The 18,698-nt window shown below is 33.2% G+C and overlaps 2 protein-coding genes across 2 annotated transcripts; one reads left to right on the forward strand and one right to left on the reverse strand.

The window, feature by feature from the left end:
- The first annotated feature begins 6,874 nt into the window (after positions 1 to 6,874).
- Positions 6,875 to 11,862, forward strand: LOC131626841 (aspartic proteinase 36-like). The gene is made up of 10 exons (XM_058897682.1): positions 6,875 to 7,269; positions 7,376 to 7,505; positions 8,321 to 8,574; positions 8,809 to 9,036; positions 9,750 to 9,912; positions 9,990 to 10,063; positions 10,632 to 10,719; positions 10,977 to 11,052; positions 11,303 to 11,374; positions 11,492 to 11,862. The coding sequence occupies exons 1-10, from the start codon at positions 7,049 to 7,051 to the stop codon at positions 11,635 to 11,637; spliced, it is 1,452 nt and encodes a 483-aa protein (XP_058753665.1). The 5' UTR covers positions 6,875 to 7,048; the 3' UTR covers positions 11,638 to 11,862.
- Positions 11,863 to 13,314: 1,452 nt separating this feature from the next.
- Positions 13,315 to 17,288, reverse strand: LOC131626842 (probable protein phosphatase 2C 33). Its single transcript, XM_058897683.1, has 6 exons — positions 16,916 to 17,288; positions 16,445 to 16,789; positions 15,170 to 15,535; positions 14,959 to 15,076; positions 14,503 to 14,726; positions 13,315 to 14,050 (listed from the first exon to the last, which is right to left on the reverse strand). The coding sequence occupies exons 1-6, from the start codon at positions 16,922 to 16,924 to the stop codon at positions 13,757 to 13,759; spliced, it is 1,356 nt and encodes a 451-aa protein (XP_058753666.1). The 5' UTR covers positions 16,925 to 17,288; the 3' UTR covers positions 13,315 to 13,756.
- Between the last annotated feature and the right edge of the window lie 1,410 nt (positions 17,289 to 18,698).

Below are 18,698 nucleotides of genomic sequence, written 5' to 3' on the forward strand. Positions count from 1 at the left end.
ATTATATATGTTGTCGACTGTGGTTCCGTTACGATGATGGAATTCACCATAGATGCATTCGTGGTGTATCTTTTTTTAATGTTATAATGTTCTATCGGTCACAAGTTACCTTTACTTTATCTTTTATGGAAAACTTGGCTTACTTAAACTCTTAGGAAGAAATTGTTTCTCTTAGAGTCAAACTTTTGTCGAATTAAGCAAGCCACATCTTAGTTGCATTAGCACGTGTCTTAGAATTAACTAGTCGATTCTGCAAGTAACCCTTAGTTTGAAGACTTTGGGAGGACTAGCGGTTGTTTACAATTTCCACAATAAACAGGGCGGCCTCTTTCTCCTCGTACTTGATATATGCTTGGGCCTTGAGGAATAAATCATCTAATGTGGCGGGCGTCTCTATGCCCACGACCTTGGCGAAATCGAAACGAGGTCGGAAGCCCTGTTCTAGGAGATATTTCTTCATGTCGGTCGGGGTTGACACCTGAACGACCTCCTTGTTAAATCTTTCGATATAAGCTCTGAGTGGCTCGTATTTCCCCTGGATGATGGCCTCCAGCGAGGCTTTCGACTTAGGATGTACGTGAGAAGCCTTGAAATGCCTTGAAAAGAGTCTGTCGAGGCCCTTCCATGATGTAATAGACTCGTCCGGTAGGATTTTATACCATGTTATTGCGCCCTTGCGCAGGGTGGTCGGAAATAGTCAACACTTTATCGCATTGGGGACCCCTCTGTAGTCGAGGAGAGCATCAATGTTTTCGATGTGTTCGTTTGGAACTGATGTACCATCATATGTGCCTAAAGGAGGAGGTTTTTCCAACCCAACGGGTAGGGGAGCTTCCAATATTGCCCAGGACAGGGGGCCCCGACGTTCTTCCTCTTTATCGCTCCGAATGGGGGCTGGTGAAGGGATGTAACTCCGCCTATGGTGTCGACGATGATCTGCAGGCTTAGGGGAAGGTGATCGTGACCGTCCCTTAGGCCGTGGAGATGGTGTGCACCAATGAGAGCGGTGATCTTCCTTGCTCTTCTTGGAAACAGAGGAAGGGTGATCTCTTCGTGGAGGAGAATGGTGACGATTACTGGATGCCAAGGTATCCTTCTCGGGCCGTGATTATCTACGAGGAGGAGTCTTGGCGCGATGCTTCTGTTCCAATGCCTCAATCTGATCGTTCTGATGCCGGATTAAGGAATTGGTCGGGTTCAAGGCTGCGAAGATGGTAGCTATGGTAGGGTCATCCTGAAATGGCTTTATGCCCAGAAGAGTGCTCTCAAGAATAGGTTCTTGATGATTCTTGCCGCTAGTATCCCTGTAATGAAAGGTGGTATTGTTACGGGCATCCTCCGAAGAAGGAGAAGTTGTGCGGCCATCACGGGGCTGAGAAACGTTGTCGTTGGGGGGAGGCACGATGAGTTCAACATCGTTTTTGCCCATTTGTGCAACGTCCGGAACAGAGAAGTTCTCGTTGTTTCCGACCATGAAGGATGAAAAATAACACCCCAATTTACCCCGTAGAATATTAAGAAAATCAGAGTAATTCTTTTCCAATTTATAAATATGAAATTAGGATATCACACGTCACATTAAATCATACATCACAAAATAAATTCTCATTTTAATAAAACGGATACATAACACTGATATTCAGATGAACCAAAGTATACTTCATAAATATTAAACTTCACAATTTCATACACGGCGGAAATTATTCATGTTCATGTTATCAAAATAATGTTTACATCAATACATAACAACTAAATGTTCATCTCTTCCCGAGTGTTACATATCAGAGCAAAACCCGACTCAAGAGAAGCAACGGAAGATTAACATCTTCCAAGCTATCCTGCATACGCACTAATCTTCTTAACCTGCATTTTACCAACATAGGGGTAACATTCAAACAGAAGGGGTGAGATATCGAACCATATAAACAGGAGTAAGATAAACAATATGCATTAGAGTTCGAATATCATAAAATCATCACTTCACAGTATTAACATCGCCATTCACATCATAATATCCAACAAGTAATTCACATCATAATTCAAGTCAAAATACCTCGCATACGTTTATAAAATCAAATCACAACACTTCACAATTACATCACACTTATGCAAAACAAAATGCGACACTAACAATGCACATGCATGTGGTACACAGGGCTTCAACCCCCATCGCCAATTGCCAAATAATAGAGGCATCAACCAGGCATAAGCCTTCGTCACAGTTTGCCAATCCAGGTCGTCACAGAAATATGCAATGCATGTGACTCAACACATGCAACATCACATCACAACATTAATGATTCATCACGAAGGCAGAAGCCTATATCACCATTGTTACCAATAATTAGAGGTAACGCATCGTCACTACATTTACTGCACATCATAAGGTTAACAAAATAATAACGCCGCAACGTCACTGGCTTTTGACCTACAACTTCATATAAGCATGACACGAAAACAAAATCACCAACAGAATCAACAACAAAAGCAAAACATCACAACAATACATCAATAACGGCACAAACATCACAACACATCAACAATGAATAATTCCAAGGCAATTCACATAATTTCAACAAGTATTCAGTCCAACAACCAAAAATAATCGCCACGCATTCCGCAATTATCCGGACACTTCTCGTCCTAAACCGGTCAATTAATTATCGATTAAATCTTTTAATACTCGTATACGGTACTGCTTTCATCAATCATATTATTATCACTAGTCCCTATTATTAGAAATCGCTTATGCTGCAAAAATCTGTTTACAAGCCATTATTCCTGCTACTGCTAAGTAATTCTGCTAGTACATATTATCTACCCTGTCATTTTCAATTTCCTGTACTAATACATAAAACTCTGCTACATATATTTTTATTTTCCTGCACTTATATAGCCATACTGATATACATCACCACCTGTGATATGGGAATTATTCTACTCTATTACTTTCTATTGTCTGCACTAGTATATAAAGGAACTCTGCTCCTGCTATTTTTCATTTACCTGATATATTGAAATTCGCTACAACTTTGCTAAAGGATGTTGTTTTGGTCCTACTAATACTATATTAGACAACTGCCATGAATTTTCTACTTTGTTGATTCCATTGTTAAATCTCACTAAGTATTAGGTATCACCAATTAATCTATATCCATTACTAGTTAAGTTAACTAATGTTCAGTACCTAAATGACAAGAAAATACTGAAATGATTCATACTAAGTTATATAAGCAAGCACTAAATACATGTACTAACTTTTTCTGGAAAGGAGCAAAAACAATACATAGCCCCCCGCCCCTAAGATTTAAGGCACCCGCCCCTTGTCTCACATGGGACCCTATCCCAAAATCATCTCCCCCGTCCCTTAAATATGGGGCGCCCGCCCCTTAAGGGTGTGGCCCCCGTCCCTTATATTTCTTTCCTTCTTCCAGCTACTCTCCTCTGATGCATGAAGGAATTCCCAGGATCGACCCAAAACTTCATCAACAATTTCAAAAATGCAAAACTCATCATTACATGATTATCGATCTAAGTTGATCAAACACATCAATTAATCAACACAGACCTTTATTATTCATTGACAGCACATAACAATTTCATCATCCATTTTCAGAACCAAACATCAAAACATACAAATGCAGACAAAATGAACAACATCAAAACATACGATTGTAGAGATGATTTTATAACCCAAAATCTCACATACGGTCCATCATATACCCGTTTATAGAGCAAGAAGTCCATCCTTACCTTGGATTGGAGAACACATTAAATTTTCCGGTCGAATTCCATAGCTTCTAGATTCGCATAATTCTTCCGTTTTCCTCTTCCCGGCAACAGCTCTTCGTATCTCTTTTATGTTCTTCTTTCTGATACCTCCAAAACCTAGCCTCCTCTCTGTTCTCTTCTTTTTTCCTTATAATATTATAATTCCACTTAATAATATTATCTCTCTTAGTGGGCCTACTATTTTGCACCTCCACTAGTACTAACACCATCGCATAAATTGAGCCCATGTAATTTCTCTTATAACTCAAATATTATTTTTGTTAATATTTTACAACTCAAATCAACTCATCAATTAAATAATACTGACATAGTAATTATACCAATAATTTCCAACATCAATGAATAAATTCCGAACTAATTTAATTAAATTATCGGGGCGTTACATGAAAGGTGATAGCTTTAGTTTCCGAGTTCTTGGTAGCGCAAGAAAGCGATCAAGAAAATGCAAGAAAGAGAAACGGGGAAGCAAGATTTCCCACAGATGGCGCCACTGTTTGGTTGGTGCAAAATAGGTGGCCAGCAACATTAGGCTTGATCTTTGGTGATGGATGAGAAAAAAAGGGGTTGTACCTGCAAGGCACTCTGATGCCAAAGTAAGAAAGAGAACAAAGGTACAACACAAAGTATGAGATTTTGGACAAAGTTTGGATTACCTTGCCCTCTAGAGGTAGAGGGCTATTTATAGTGTTCTCTTTGGTGTAGATTCGGTCATGTTATATTTGTGGGTTTGGGCGTAATTCCAGGGCTCAAAATATAGGAAATAGTTGACTAGGTCTTGACTAGTTGAGCTTAAGGAACTAGCCGTTGCCGGGGACGACTTCCCAGCGTGCTCGGATAGTCCTCAGTCGTGGTAGGTTTAGAGAGTAGTCGTGCCCAGTCGAAGGGGAGATGACCTTCTGCTGGCTCCGTAGATTGGGCCAATGCTTATTGGGCCGTTTGTCCTTATGAATGGATTGGGCCTATTGGAACAATTGGGCCAGTCCAGAACAACATTTAAACCTAGAAGCAAAAGATTTACATTTTACCATCACATATACTATAGATGTACGATAAAATTCAAAATAGGACCATCAAATTTCAAAACGTTGTACTAACAAATAAAACTTTAAAATCTAAAACATCTAGTATCACAAAAATAAAACCAACAAAACAAAGAATGTGTCATAAAATTACTTATTTGTACCAACAATTACAACCCCAAAAGACAAATTAAATAAAGTATTAGGAAACCTCAAGTTGGTCGTCATTGTATAAATCCAAAAGTAAACATGAATCTTGGACTACTAGATCTAATTTATGAAAATTGAGATGAATCGTGGTGGACAAAATGAAAGTTTAGGTGGTTGGATCAATGAAGGAAAGACATCCAATGTAGTTAAATAAATATGATTTTTTTTGTTAGGGCTCAAAATATATTAAGTATCACTAATAATTAAAAAATAATTAAAAAAATATATTGATATACCTGTTATATGTAAATTAAAACATGGAAATTACATGAGTTTAATGATAGAACAAGTTGCCTTTTAATCAAGAGGTCCTTGGTTCAATTCTTATTAGGTGCAAATTTTTTATTTTTTTCATATTTCTCAAATAAGTAATTAAAATTCAAATAAATAAAAAAGAAAATGAATATTACATGAATTTATAAATAATTGAAAATAAAAATAATAAATTTACGTAAGCAAAAATAATACACACAAAAATAGAAAAATAAATCAATTTTAAAAAAATATTATCAAATAGACTAACATGATTTAGTTCATTTTTTTTTTTAAATTAAATAACTTTTTTTTAAGAATTAATTTAGACTCTCTACAATTTTAGTGAAGACTCAAATGAATCTTCTATCTAAAATATATTTGGATCTTCGCTCAAATGGATCATAACTGCAATTTATTATACTCCTAAGACCAGCTCTAACGGAGCGTTCGTCGCCCGTTTTTTCAAGCTGACAACACATTTTGTCATTTTCAAAGAAGTACAGTTGGGCAACGTTGAAAAGAGTTACAACGTTGTTCAACTTTTTTTTTATATTATAAAATTCAATATGAGTTAAATATTATGTTCTTCAACTTTTATTATGAATTAAATATTATTTTATAAAGTAAAGTTGTGGACCTAATATGAGTTCTTCAAAGTTGCACTATTGGAGTGAAAAATTAATTGAGTTGCTTCAAACTGACGTGGTTTAATAGGTTCCATAAAGAACCCAAAAATGAGTTCATGGTTGGAGATGCTCTAAGAGCATCTCCAATGATAGTATTTTTCTTTGAGTTCTCCAGCTGGACATCAATATAATAATTAAATATTGAAACAATTTGTCATGCCATGTCATAGTAACTACTCCCCCCGTCTCATAATAAGTGTTTTATTTACACATTTTCTTTGTCTCAAAATAAATGTCTTTTTAGAATACCAATGCAACATTTATTATTTTTTTCCACTACTATACCCCTATATATTAACTTTCACGTTTTTCAATAACTCCACTACCTATAATTAATAAGGGTACTTTAGTAAGAGCATCTTCAATGGTGGTATTTTCTTTTGAGTTCTCCACCTAGACATGCCACATCATAGTACCATTGCATTGCAATGCAACTATGAAAAAATTGTGGTACCCAATCAAATTAGTTTATTAGGTAAAGTTGTGGGCCCAATAATAACTTTTTAGAATTATACAATTAAAATAAAAATTATAAAAATTATTTTAAAATGATGTGGCTAGTGGGACCTATAAAGAACCCAAAAATGGGTTACACCATTGGAGATGCTCTAAATGATATTAACTTTTTCATTAAAATTAACACATTTAATCATTTTCTTAAGAACCGCGCAAAGCTCAAATAAGACACTTATTATGAGACGGAGGGAGTAGTAAAAAATTGTGTTACCCAATCAAATTAATTTATGAAGTAAAGTTGTGTGACTCATTAGAATTACATCAATAAAATAAAAATTAAATAAATTATTTTGAGATGATAGAGCTGGTGGGACCCATAAAAAAACTTAAAAATGGGTTACACTATTGGAGATGGTTTAATTGCGTATAATAAATATGTGTTGAGAAATGGAGGCGTGAATGTGACGGCCACGAAACTGAATTACACTGTTGCAAAAACCCAATTAGTGGACCCCACATTCCAACTCGAACCCAATACCATTCAATATTCATAACAACACTCACACTTTCTTCTTCTCTACTCACACCGAGTCACACCACTCACCACTCACAACTCAACTCGCCGTCACCATGAACATCACCACCGCATCAATCTCACTGTTATTCACTTTTCTCCTCGCGATTTCAACTGTCGCCGCCAACCACGGCGTTTTCAACGTGAAATACAAGTTCGCCGACGATCAACAACGCTCTCTCTCCGTCCTCAAAGCTCACGATTACCGCCGTCAAATGTCTCTCATCACCGGCGTTGATCTTCCGCTAGGCGGAACCGGTCGTCCTGATTCCGTCGGGTGCTCGCTCTTATCGTCTTCAATATTCGCAATTGTTTTAGAGAAAATAGAAGATATTGATTTTTGATTATGAATTTGTGTTTTGTGTTTGTGTTTGTGATTATAGACTTTATTATGCTAAAATTGGAATCGGAACTCCTTCGAAGGATTATTATTTGCAAGTGGATACTGGTACTGATATGATGTGGGTGAATTGTATACAGTGTAAAGAATGTCCTACCAGAAGTAACCTTGGTGTATGCTTCTTCTTCACCTTCTTTCTCAGTTACTTTACTCTATCTGTTACTCTTTCAAGTTTGTGTTTTTGAAACTTTTGACACTATTGTAAACCCTATCAAAACTCTCTCATTTGATTATTTTAAGCAACTTGATGAGAAGCTAGAGAACAACAATTTTATCAAATTTAATATTAACATGTCTAACATTTATCAAATATTAGTATATTCATAATCATAATTGAATATATTCATAATCATAATTGAATATTCTGGAGCACTGACACGTCTGAAAAATGTGTGTATATGCCTGAAACCGACACGACACTTGTGATTACTTTTAATTGATTCATTTTTTCAAATTATTACTGGTGAGTGGTGTCGACGTGGAAATCAGATTCCCTGCTGTCATTACCTATCCGAATTCACGCATTTGATGCGTTTACAATCGTTGAATCAAGATTAAACGGTTTTGATTTTAATGCAGTTTACAATCATTTAAAATTTCAATTGTCTGATTTTAATCCAACGACTGCAAATATGCTGAAGGCGCAAATGGGGTAAATCTCAATTGCAGGGAAACCTGGTATGTCAATGTGTCAGTGTCCGTGTCCGTGCTTCCTAGAAAACTACACTCATAGATGGTTTGCAATAAAAAATTCTTTGATGATAGGTTAGTTTGTGTTATGGTCCACATAACCTTGCACATGTCAAATAACTATTTAAGTTCCTATGGTTGTTGGGGCATAGCCAATAATTTATTGTATGGCTGAATCTTGTATAGCCTCAAATCAACACTGATGTTCTTGTTCATATGATTTTTTTGGGTATCAAAGATGGACCTTATGCTCTACAACATAAAGGATTCCTCCTCTGGTAAATTAGTTCCATGTGATCAAGAGGTCTGCAAAGAGATAAATGGGGGTCTTCTGACTGGATGTGCTCGTAATACTAATGATTCATGTCCATATCTGGAGATATATGGTGATGGGAGCTCCACTGCAGGTTACTTTGTTAAGGATGTTGTACTATTTGATCAAGTTTCTGGGGACCTTAAAACTGATTCGGCTAATGGAAGTGTTATATTTGGGTGAGTTTTGTCATTACAATAGTGCATGCTATGCTATTATGTTTTTATTATGGATGTCTCTTTCTTTTACATGACCGTAAACAACAAAGGTTTATGCAATTATGGAGGCTCTCGCGCTACAAATATTTTGCTTGCTATTCTTCTTGTGCATGTTAATTTAGCATTGATGTGTATTGAAATATATTCTTTTTGTTCTTATCTGACCAATTTAAAATGAGTTTTGCTGATTTGCAGGTGTGGTGCTAGACAATCTGGAGATCTTAGTTATACAAACGAAGAAGCACTTGATGGAATACTTGGATTTGGAAAAGCTAACTATTCAATGATTTCACAACTTTCTTCTTCAGGCAAAGTGAAAAAGAAATTTGCACATTGCTTAAACGGAGTAAATGGAGGTGGTATATTTGCGATTGGGCATGTTGTACAACCTAAAGTCAACACGACTCCATTATTACCTGACCAGTATGCCATCTTTTTACTACACTTCTGAATGGAATTATTTATTCTCAATTTCCCATAGTGTCATTGATTACTCTTTTGAGGATAGCATCTTGTAAGTTTTCTTGTCGTGTTATTTGATGGAATATTCACACTGTATATATGCTGTGCAAATATTGTAAAGATCTGCACTATGCGAGAATCTTATATGTATTCTATACTTCAGAATCGCTTATGTATGTCTGTCCTTGATTTGTTGGATCCCATGTTAATCATCGTGACGTTTGCTACTGCTAGAGTTATTATTTTCGGCATGTTATGTCTCAATTTCTACTCTCTAAGTAAATGTAGCACTCATCAACTGGCAACTTAAGTCATGCCGTCTTGATTTCTGTAGTATTGAAATTTTTGTTTAGAAGTTTCTTTGAAGCTAAAGGATTGCAAGTCGAAATGCAATTGATGATTCCTTTTGTTAAATGTGAAATGTTTCTCATGTTAGCTGAGGCAGGCAATAGGGGTTTTTCCTAATGTTGCAGACTCAATGCTTTATTGGTCTTTAATATTTGTGTTCAATGCTGGATTGTTGGCCAATTTGCCTAATTTCGTAAAATTGTTTTTTTTATGAGATAAGCTCATATAGTTGTTGACAATGTTACTTGAGTCGCTTTTCTATTTAGATGTTAGTTTACAAAAATCCATATGTTGAGAGATATCTGACATTTTAAAATGTGTTTTAGGCCACATTACAGTGTCAACATGACGGCAGTTCAAATTGGTCATACTTTCCTTAATCTCTCGACAGACGCATCTGAGCAAGGAGACAAGAAAGGGACAATAATTGACAGCGGTACTACCTTGGCCTATCTTCCTGATGGGATCTATCAGCCCCTAGTATATAAGGTATACAAGGGAGTAATTATTTGTAAAATTATGTAACAATTGTATGCAAAGTTGTTTGAGTTTCTTTTTCTTGTTAGATCATTTCTCAGCAACCCGACCTTAAAGTTCAAACTCTCCATGATGAGTATACATGCTTTCAATATTCTGGAAGGTATGATGCATCACATGCATTTACTAAATCTGATACTATTCTACGGGTTTACCATAATCTTTCTTTCTTGAAACACATGTCTGTAAAGAAATATGTATGTATGCATATTGTGTGTCTGTGTATTGTGTTTCATGACTGCATAATGAGACTGATATAGGGTGCATTTAGATAAGCTTTGGAAAAACATGCTTATATGATCTTTCTTTCATTTAGAGCTCCTTTTTCAGAAACTGCTCTTAATAGCTTTTAAGATAACTGCTAAAACTGAACTTTTCATGTTTTTATTTTTCCATTTTGAAAACCTTATCTGATTATCTTAAATTATTTCGATGTTCGTTTTTTTGGTGATGAAGGCTTAAACAAAGAGGCCATTGATTAGTTAGGTAAAAGGCATTTGTTTCTGGCCAGAGCTAATAACTATGATTGTAAGAAAAATGCATTATATGATCCATTCTTCTAATAACTATGATTGCTTCAGTATATGGACTTGCTCCTTGCATAATATACGCTTTTATGTTAGTATGAGCTCCATTCAGATATGTGATGGTTATTTGATTTTTTGCTGCAGTGTTGATGATGGATTTCCAAACGTCACCTTTTATTTTGAAAATGGACTCTCCTTGAAGGTTTATCCACACGATTATTTATTCCTATCTGTAAGTATTTGGAAAAACCTTTCACATATTTGTTATTTCGGTTATCAGAAGTTAACAGGTCTTGTTTTGGAACCTATCATCAGTATTTTCTTATATATTGCTACTGTATCATTCCATGTGAATTCCATGTGAATTCCATGTGAAAGCATGCGCAGCATCCATTTAATACTTCCCAATTATTGTTATTACACGTCAACATCAAATTTAAGTTCAGAATCTGTTTATTTTAATTAACTACTTATGTATCATCTCTGCAGGAAGGTTTTTGGTGTATTGGTTGGCAAAATAGTGGGATGCAATCTAGAGATAGTAAGAATATGACTTTATTGGGAGGTATTCTCTTGAAATCTTTGTCTATGCAAATAATGACTTTGCTTAGTAACGCATTCTAACTTTTATTATCTAGTGAAGCATTTGAATTCGATAAAAAATCCATTACTTAGTGTAACTTTAAGGATAGCTTGCGTGAACCTCTCTATACTTCAAGTTTGAGATCTGAATAGTTTATACATCTGATTGTGTTTGTATTTGTTGGATGAGTTCATCTTATGCTGCTGATTGACTTTATTTTCATTTGTTGCAGATTTGGTGCTTTCAAATAAACTTGTCTTTTATGATCTCGAAAATCAGGTTATTGGATGGACGGAATACAACTGTGAGTATCGTTTTACATTTCTTTTCTTTTTTCCACTTATGTTATTTTGACACAATAAGACAACAAAATCTAGTTTTTTCATCTTTGATAACTAATTTTTTCTATGTTGTATCGCAGGTTCATCGAGTATTAAAGTAAGGGATGAAAGGACCGGAACAGTTCATTTAGTCGGTTCACACCTTATATCTTCCTCCTACGGTCAAAATACGAACTTGGTCACAATTTTATTTCCAATTGTACTACTTCTCATGTTGATTTATTGAGATGAAAGAAACTAATACATATAACCAAAGTCAAAACTATGGTTAAAATAATCGAAAATAGGAATAACATGAAAATGCTGAGAGAAATCAACACTGCAGAAACTCGATGATTTTGTAAATGTGCTTTCGAAGAAAGCCAGATTGGGACCCTTCGCCATGGATACTATTTTTCTTCCAATGGTGAATCTGTATATTACAATAGCTTACTACTAATTGTATATGTTATTAGACATCGGTTTTTAGCATGGTGGTTCTATTTCAAATGTGTAACTATAAATGAATTGGAGAATGCTGGACGCAAAACCGAAAAGAGGAAATTTAACTGAGTATTTTTCAACTACCTATTTTAGTGCTAGCTGCTTTTATTATTTTCAATGAAAATATGACAAATGTGTTTAAATATCATTTAGAGAGTGAAAATAGCATGAAATTCATTGCATATGTGTAGGAGAAAATTATATTCTTGTCACATTTTTATTAAAAAATAGTAAAAATCACCTCTAAAAAATTGTATCTAAGTTTTTTCTTTTTAAGCAATGTTTTAATTGTGTGGGGAGAAGAGTTAATTTTAAATTAATTTTTCATGTAAACTTGATTTTTATATGTTAGAATTTTAGAAGTTAGGATTAGTATATTTTGATTGTGTGTTGAAAAAATTTAATTTTAAATTAATTCATTATGTAAAATTAGTTTTGATTATAAAGTGATAAGTGACTCATGTCTTGATAATTTTCTGTAAAAGTAGGTTAAATAGTAAATTTTAGTGCAAAGATCACAATCAGACTTAAATACTATAAATTCTAATTTTTAAGAGAATCAATTGTAAAAAACAATGTCAAATCTAATTCTAAATATTGAGAATCGATTTTGTCAGTTTTAAATGTGAAACCAAACATGCATTTCTAGTTCATTTTTAACTTGAAAATTGGTTATTTATTTATTTATTTGGATACCTTTTTAAAATTAATTCTCCTCTTCTAAAAACCGTTCTAATAGAAGTTACAATTCTTAACTTTTGAATCAATTCTATATTTAATATATATTATTTGTTACAACTCTTTTAAATTTTCCTTCTTTATCCTTTTAATTTTCATTTTACTTCTTTTCTTTTTATTTATATTTGAATTTATTACCATTTTGATAATTATACAATTCAAAATCAATTTTGTTAAAACTATTCACACATTAATTGATAACAATCATTTCTATATCATTTTATCCAAACATAAATCAATTCTTCTAAACTCAATTATCTAAAAATCTATTCTATCAAACTCAAAACTTTTAAAGTCAAAAATAATTTTAAAGGTATAAAATTGATTCAGAATGAAAATTGATACTAAAATTTGTAGCTTGAGTTTACACATGATTTTAAATAAAACTTGGAATATAAGATGTCAAAGTAAGATTGGTCAAAGAAAGAACAAGTCTTTCACTACTCACATAACAAGTCTTTCACTACTCACATGCTTTCGATCATGAAATAGTGGAAACCACCTCTTAACTTTAATAGATCATCTATAAATATCCAAACCATCAATGAACCACCATATAAACAAAACCCCTCCCTACTCTCACACAAACACTGCCATGCTGGAAGGAACAAAACCATCCTGCAAAGGTTATTATTGTTGCTTTCACAATTATCAATTGAAAACTTTAGCAGAACAAGGAGAATGTCAATAAAAAGACCTTATTGAATAGTTCATAACCATTAACCAATAACTCCAATTTTTGTAAGTTCTAGCTTACTGTCTAAATTGGAAAAAGATGTAATGTAACTACAAATGATGCAAATCAAAATGACGACAGAAAAGATAATCACCGGACAAACTATATAATGTGTATCTAGAGATTTGGATTTACAAAAACTCCAAATCAACCTATACAGAGAGAAGGAAAATGACCTCTAGCACAAAAAATAAGCCCGGTACCCCTTTTCCTCCGGATGCAAAACATATATTAAACTCCTCCAACCTCGCCCATCAAATGCTGTCCATGAAAATGAAAGATAAATAATGAAAAGAATATTGGTTCTCTTTGACTGCTATAGCACAATTTTCCCAGACTTCTAAATTAAAAAAGGATTGGGAAGAGATATGGCACAGAAGCTATACAATCACTGCGGTTTTTCAGCTTCCACTCCAATTCCATTCTCGCTAGGTAGAGATGATTGATCAACTGGGTCCGTTGTTGCATCTGGCATCGACTTGTCTGTGGTATTATCATCGGCCTTCGACTCTGAATCTGAATTGAGGAAGAGGCACACTGCAGCACAATCATCAACTTTACAGAAAGGGAATTTTGTCCTCCAAGCATGAACAGCTGACTCAACCAGTATTCGAGCGGCAGTAGACTGCGGTGCAGATGCCACAATCTCCACAACTTCTTCATTTGATAAAACATCCCAAATCTGCATGGAAGAATCATCAAGATTTTGAAACAATTCAAACGTTTCATAACAAATTTACTAGCTCCAGCATTTAAGGCAATGATTTGGCCTATATCTTAATCTTACTATTCGGACAATCATACATTTGATGAATCAGTGGTGCCCCTAAGGAAAATCAATATACTGATGTAAATGACAAGCCTTTCACAAACCCAACAATTCTACAATTTTCAGTTCGAAATAGGAGAAGAATGAACATGCATGTCTATGTAAAAAATATGAATGATTTCATAAGTATGTGTTAATCATTTATCTTAGCGACTAATTTGAATAATAATTCATAGATTTTATGCATAAATTTCAAATTGTGGTGTGTATAAACAGTACAAGTTCAATTTAAATGCAATCAACTTTGAAACAATTTAGAGTCAAGTACATTGAATTAGCTACAGATATGATGTCATATGCCTTACCCCGTCTGTTGCTAACACAACAAATTCATCCTTCTCTGTAAGGCGGTGATATGAGACATCTGGAACAGAAATCAATCCAACATCCTTTAGGCAAAAATCTCCAAAAGCCCGTGCCATAGCCAGACCTGGGAAATCGGAGTTAGGCAGCCAAACCCGAGACACATCAGGTTCATTCTTAAGAGAAAACACCCTTCCTTTACGATGCCTAATCCTCTCTTCTTCCTCTGTATGAAATGAAGTGCAAATCATACATCAACACACAGACATAAATTATCAAATGTAAGTTGGTATTGTTGAAAATAAATTCACAGAGAAAATTGCTTGGCTATCAAGAGTTATCTCGAATAAGTAAAAAGTATTTTGATCTATTGATTTGGAGTTCTTCAATTTAGTTCATCAAGTTCACTAAGGAACACACACAAAGACTAAGAAAGGATGTACGAGAGAGATATATACTTGGAAGATTAGGCTTAAGGTCAATGGTCAACTGAACAGCAATAAGAGAATCGGCATGATCTCGGGTTCCCAATACAGCTCTTGAATCCCCCACATTTGCAATAACAAGATTCAGCCCCTAAAAGAACATGAGTAGAGACGTAGTGTAAAACAAATAAGGAAAAATATATAAAAAGGCATTTTGTATTCTGTTGTTGTTTATGTTGCTTACCTGCTTGATCAAGGTGACTGCTGTAGTCCCGCTACAAAAGCAATCAATATCACGGTGCAGTTTCAGTTCTTTGTCCATAATCTTGCTAGCCTTCAAAAAGGATTCTCTTAATGCCAAGATAGCATTTGATCCATCGAGCTCATGATCAAAGTTCTCACCGACCTGTCTAATTTGCTCTTCAGAATTATAACTTGTGGCAGCACCATTTTGATTACTGAATCCATCTTCATTCTTAAGATGCAAATCCCACTGTGCACCAAGCTTTAAAGGGAAAGAATCCCTAACTTTTTTTGCAACCCTATGGCCATAAGGTCCATGACCATCAAAAACACCACAAAAAATGGTGTCCTCCTTCGAACAAAAGTTCTGCAATACAAAAAATGAACGTAGTTTTAGCATATAAGTAACATCTATAACATAAATCTTAGTAGAAAATTAAAGAACCATACTATGAAGGAGGACACCAAATAAATCAGGCATATTAAGAATGACAATTAATCGTAATTTCATTTCAAAAATTATTCTTATTACCCAAATTATCCCTCAATGTAGTAATGAATTGATTAGCCAGAAACAAAAGTTCGACGGATTGGCGAGTAATTTGGATATTGTAGCATTAATTAGGCTAAAAAGTTTCAATTTTCCCTTATATTTCATTCCCAGATAGATGGACTACTTTGGCTTATAAATCTTTCCGGAGGTAGCATTAATCAGGCTAAAAAGTTTAAACTTTTCCTTATATTTCATTCCAAGATAGATGGACTATTTTGGATTACAAATCTTTCCGGGGTGAGTATTCATTAAGTAAAAAGCCATAAACTCCAAACCCAAAAATAACCAACAATTTCCATTCAAAAAAAGAACAAAAAAAAAACAAATTTCCATTGATATTTGATCTAAAAGCTGAAAAGCAAAAAAAAAAAGAAGTGATAATGAATATAAACCAAACCATAAATTGACCCAGTTTGGATTTTCAGTATAAAACAAGCTATACAAATTCATGGACAAGAGAACTTCTACAAAAACAAAAGACACAATACAAAAGTTAATTTCAACTTATACGTAAAACTCCTAAAGCAATTGACGTTTCTTTTAATATTTCTTCTTCCATAATTGTTTATGTTATCCAAAGTTTCTCATAGAAATTTGCAACAAGCACATGATCCTGCTACTCAACTTTGATAAACTTTAAAAACACATAACCTTTTCACTTTAAATTAAAGAACCATCAATTTAATAATTCCAAAAGAGAAAGGAACAAAAAAACAAACAAACCTCCCAAACAAGCATAGCATCTTGGTTGACTCCTTTCCTTCCTTGCTTACAATACATAGAAGCAACATCACTTGACCCATTCAAGAACATCCTCCCAGGCACCTTATAATCCATGGTAGAAGACCCCCTTATCCTCTTCCTCTTCCCATCAACATTCAATTCCTGCGAATAAGTTAGCAGAGGCGGCGAACCACCAGCACCAACCTCCGATATACAAGATCCCATCCCCAAAGCCCTCACAATGTTCAGAAAACATTCAAAACCACCTAAACACTCCGCATCTGAACCCGAACCCCTCCCTTCCGCAACAAAATCCGTTCCGTAACGACTCAACGCTTGCACAGCCTGTAACAATCATCATCATCAACAACATCATCAACAACATCATCAACAACAACAACACAAAAATCATCATAACTATATTCAGATTCAGAAGCAAACAAAATCGAATTAGAAAGTGAGAAGAATCACCTGAGTCATGACGATTACTGCAATGAAACTGAATCTCCAATTCGATTGAACGAAACACGAATCAGTCTATGTAACAGTAACCTTGAATCGAAAAGCGCGTGAATCGGAAAACGAAGCGCGTGAAGCAAAAAAAGTCAAATCGAAAATCAACAAATCGGAATCGCAAATTGCAGAGATAATCGATTCCGCGTTATTCCTTGTTTGGATTGCGAAATCGAAAATCGAAAATCGAAAATCTGGATTGAATTGAAGAGGTTTTTGTGGTTGTTGAAGTAAACCCTGAGAGAGAGAGAAACGGTACCGTCACGAGTTGCTGCGTCACCGGCAGGTGGTGGATATTGTTGAATGGTTTGGTTTAACGCCACGCAAGAACAAAGAACGCGTTAATATTTATATGAAAAATAAATAAATAGTGTAAGATTTGATTTTTTATTTTATTTTATGTAATTGTTAGCTTTTTTAATACATAATCGTAATTGGTGCATTGTAAGAAAATGATTTTTATATAGTATAAATAACTTACCTGTCATACTTCTTAATTCTTATCCAACAAAATATAAGTTTTAATAATGAAAAAACAATAACTAAAAGATTTTTTTTTTTAATTTGAATCAAAAACATTATTTGACTTGTAAGACAATTAAAAGATATAGTATCATTTTAAAATTGAATCGAAATATATTAATATTAAAATAAATAAAAAATAATTGTATTTTATTAAATGATAATGTAGCTTAGAAATGTTAATTTTTATTTAGAACACAAAATAGTATTAATATTAATAGTACTATTTAATTTTACTAATAATAGTATTAATAATATCAAAATCAATTAATAATAAATTGACTATGCATTATATATATATATATATATATATATATATATATATATATATATATATATATATATATATATATATATATATATATATATATATATATATATATATATATATATATATATATATATATATATATTGGTTTTATTAATAGTGTCAAAATTAATAACACTATTTAATTTTGATAATAATAATAATATTAATAATATAAAATCAATTAATAATAAATTTCCAATAATTAATTTGATGTCTCGATTTCTAATCATCAAAATCAATTTAAAATTGCACTATATATCAACTTTTTTTTGTTAATAATACTGTCAAAAGTATCGAATTCAAAATCAATTAATAATAATTTTTTGTTAATTAATTTCACATCATTATTTTATTAATTATTGAAATCAATTTATAATTATACTATATGTATTAAAATTTAAAACAAAAAATATAATAATAAATTAAAAAATATATTTTAAATAATATGTCTATTTAACATCAAAATATATTGATATTGGAAAAAATTTTAATAAATTATATTTTATGAGAATGATTATATAGCTTAGAAAAATAGTAAATTTGGTTTTTTTTTTTTTTTGTTGAGAACACAAAACTACTAATACTAATAGTATTATTTAAATTTTTTTGATAATATTACAAATAATACCGAAATCATTTAATAATAAATTTTCATTTATTGATTTTATATCTTGATTTGGTTATTTTTTTGTTGAGAACACAAAAGTATAAATTTTCATTTATTGATTTTATATCTTGATTTGTTTTTTTTTTTTTGTTGAGAACACAAAAGTACTAATATTAATAGTATTATTTAATTTTTTTAATAATATTACAAATAATACCAAAATCAATTAATAATAATTTTCATTTATTAATTTTATATCTTGATTTTATTAATTACCGGAAGATTTTTTCAGCACATATTAG

This window comes from Vicia villosa, unplaced genomic scaffold, assembly GCF_029867415.1.
Source record: "Vicia villosa cultivar HV-30 ecotype Madison, WI unplaced genomic scaffold, Vvil1.0 ctg.000326F_1_1, whole genome shotgun sequence".
Lineage (NCBI taxonomy): Eukaryota > Viridiplantae > Streptophyta > Magnoliopsida > Fabales > Fabaceae > Vicia > Vicia villosa.

What these genes read in the sequence shown, in the direction of transcription:
- LOC131626841 (XM_058897682.1), top strand. Translation starts at nt 7,049, where the DNA reads ATGAACATCACCACCGCATCAATCTCACTGTTATTCACTTTTCTCCTC. An exon ending in CTACCAGAAGTAACCTTGGT is followed by an intron (nt 7,506 to 8,320) that starts GTATGCTTCTTC and finishes TGGGTATCAAAG; the next exon opens with ATGGACCTTATGCTCTACAA. An exon ending in TGGATGGACGGAATACAACT is followed by an intron (nt 11,375 to 11,491) that starts GTGAGTATCGTT and finishes GTTGTATCGCAG; the next exon opens with GTTCATCGAGTATTAAAGTA.
- LOC131626842 (XM_058897683.1), bottom strand. An exon ending in CAGTCACCTTGATCAAGCAG is followed by an intron (nt 15,077 to 15,169) that starts GTAAGCAACATA and finishes ATGTTCTTTTAG; the next exon opens with GGGCTGAATCTTGTTATTGC. An exon ending in TTGTGTTAGCAACAGACGGG is followed by an intron (nt 14,051 to 14,502) that starts GTAAGGCATATG and finishes TCTTCCATGCAG; the next exon opens with ATTTGGGATGTTTTATCAAA.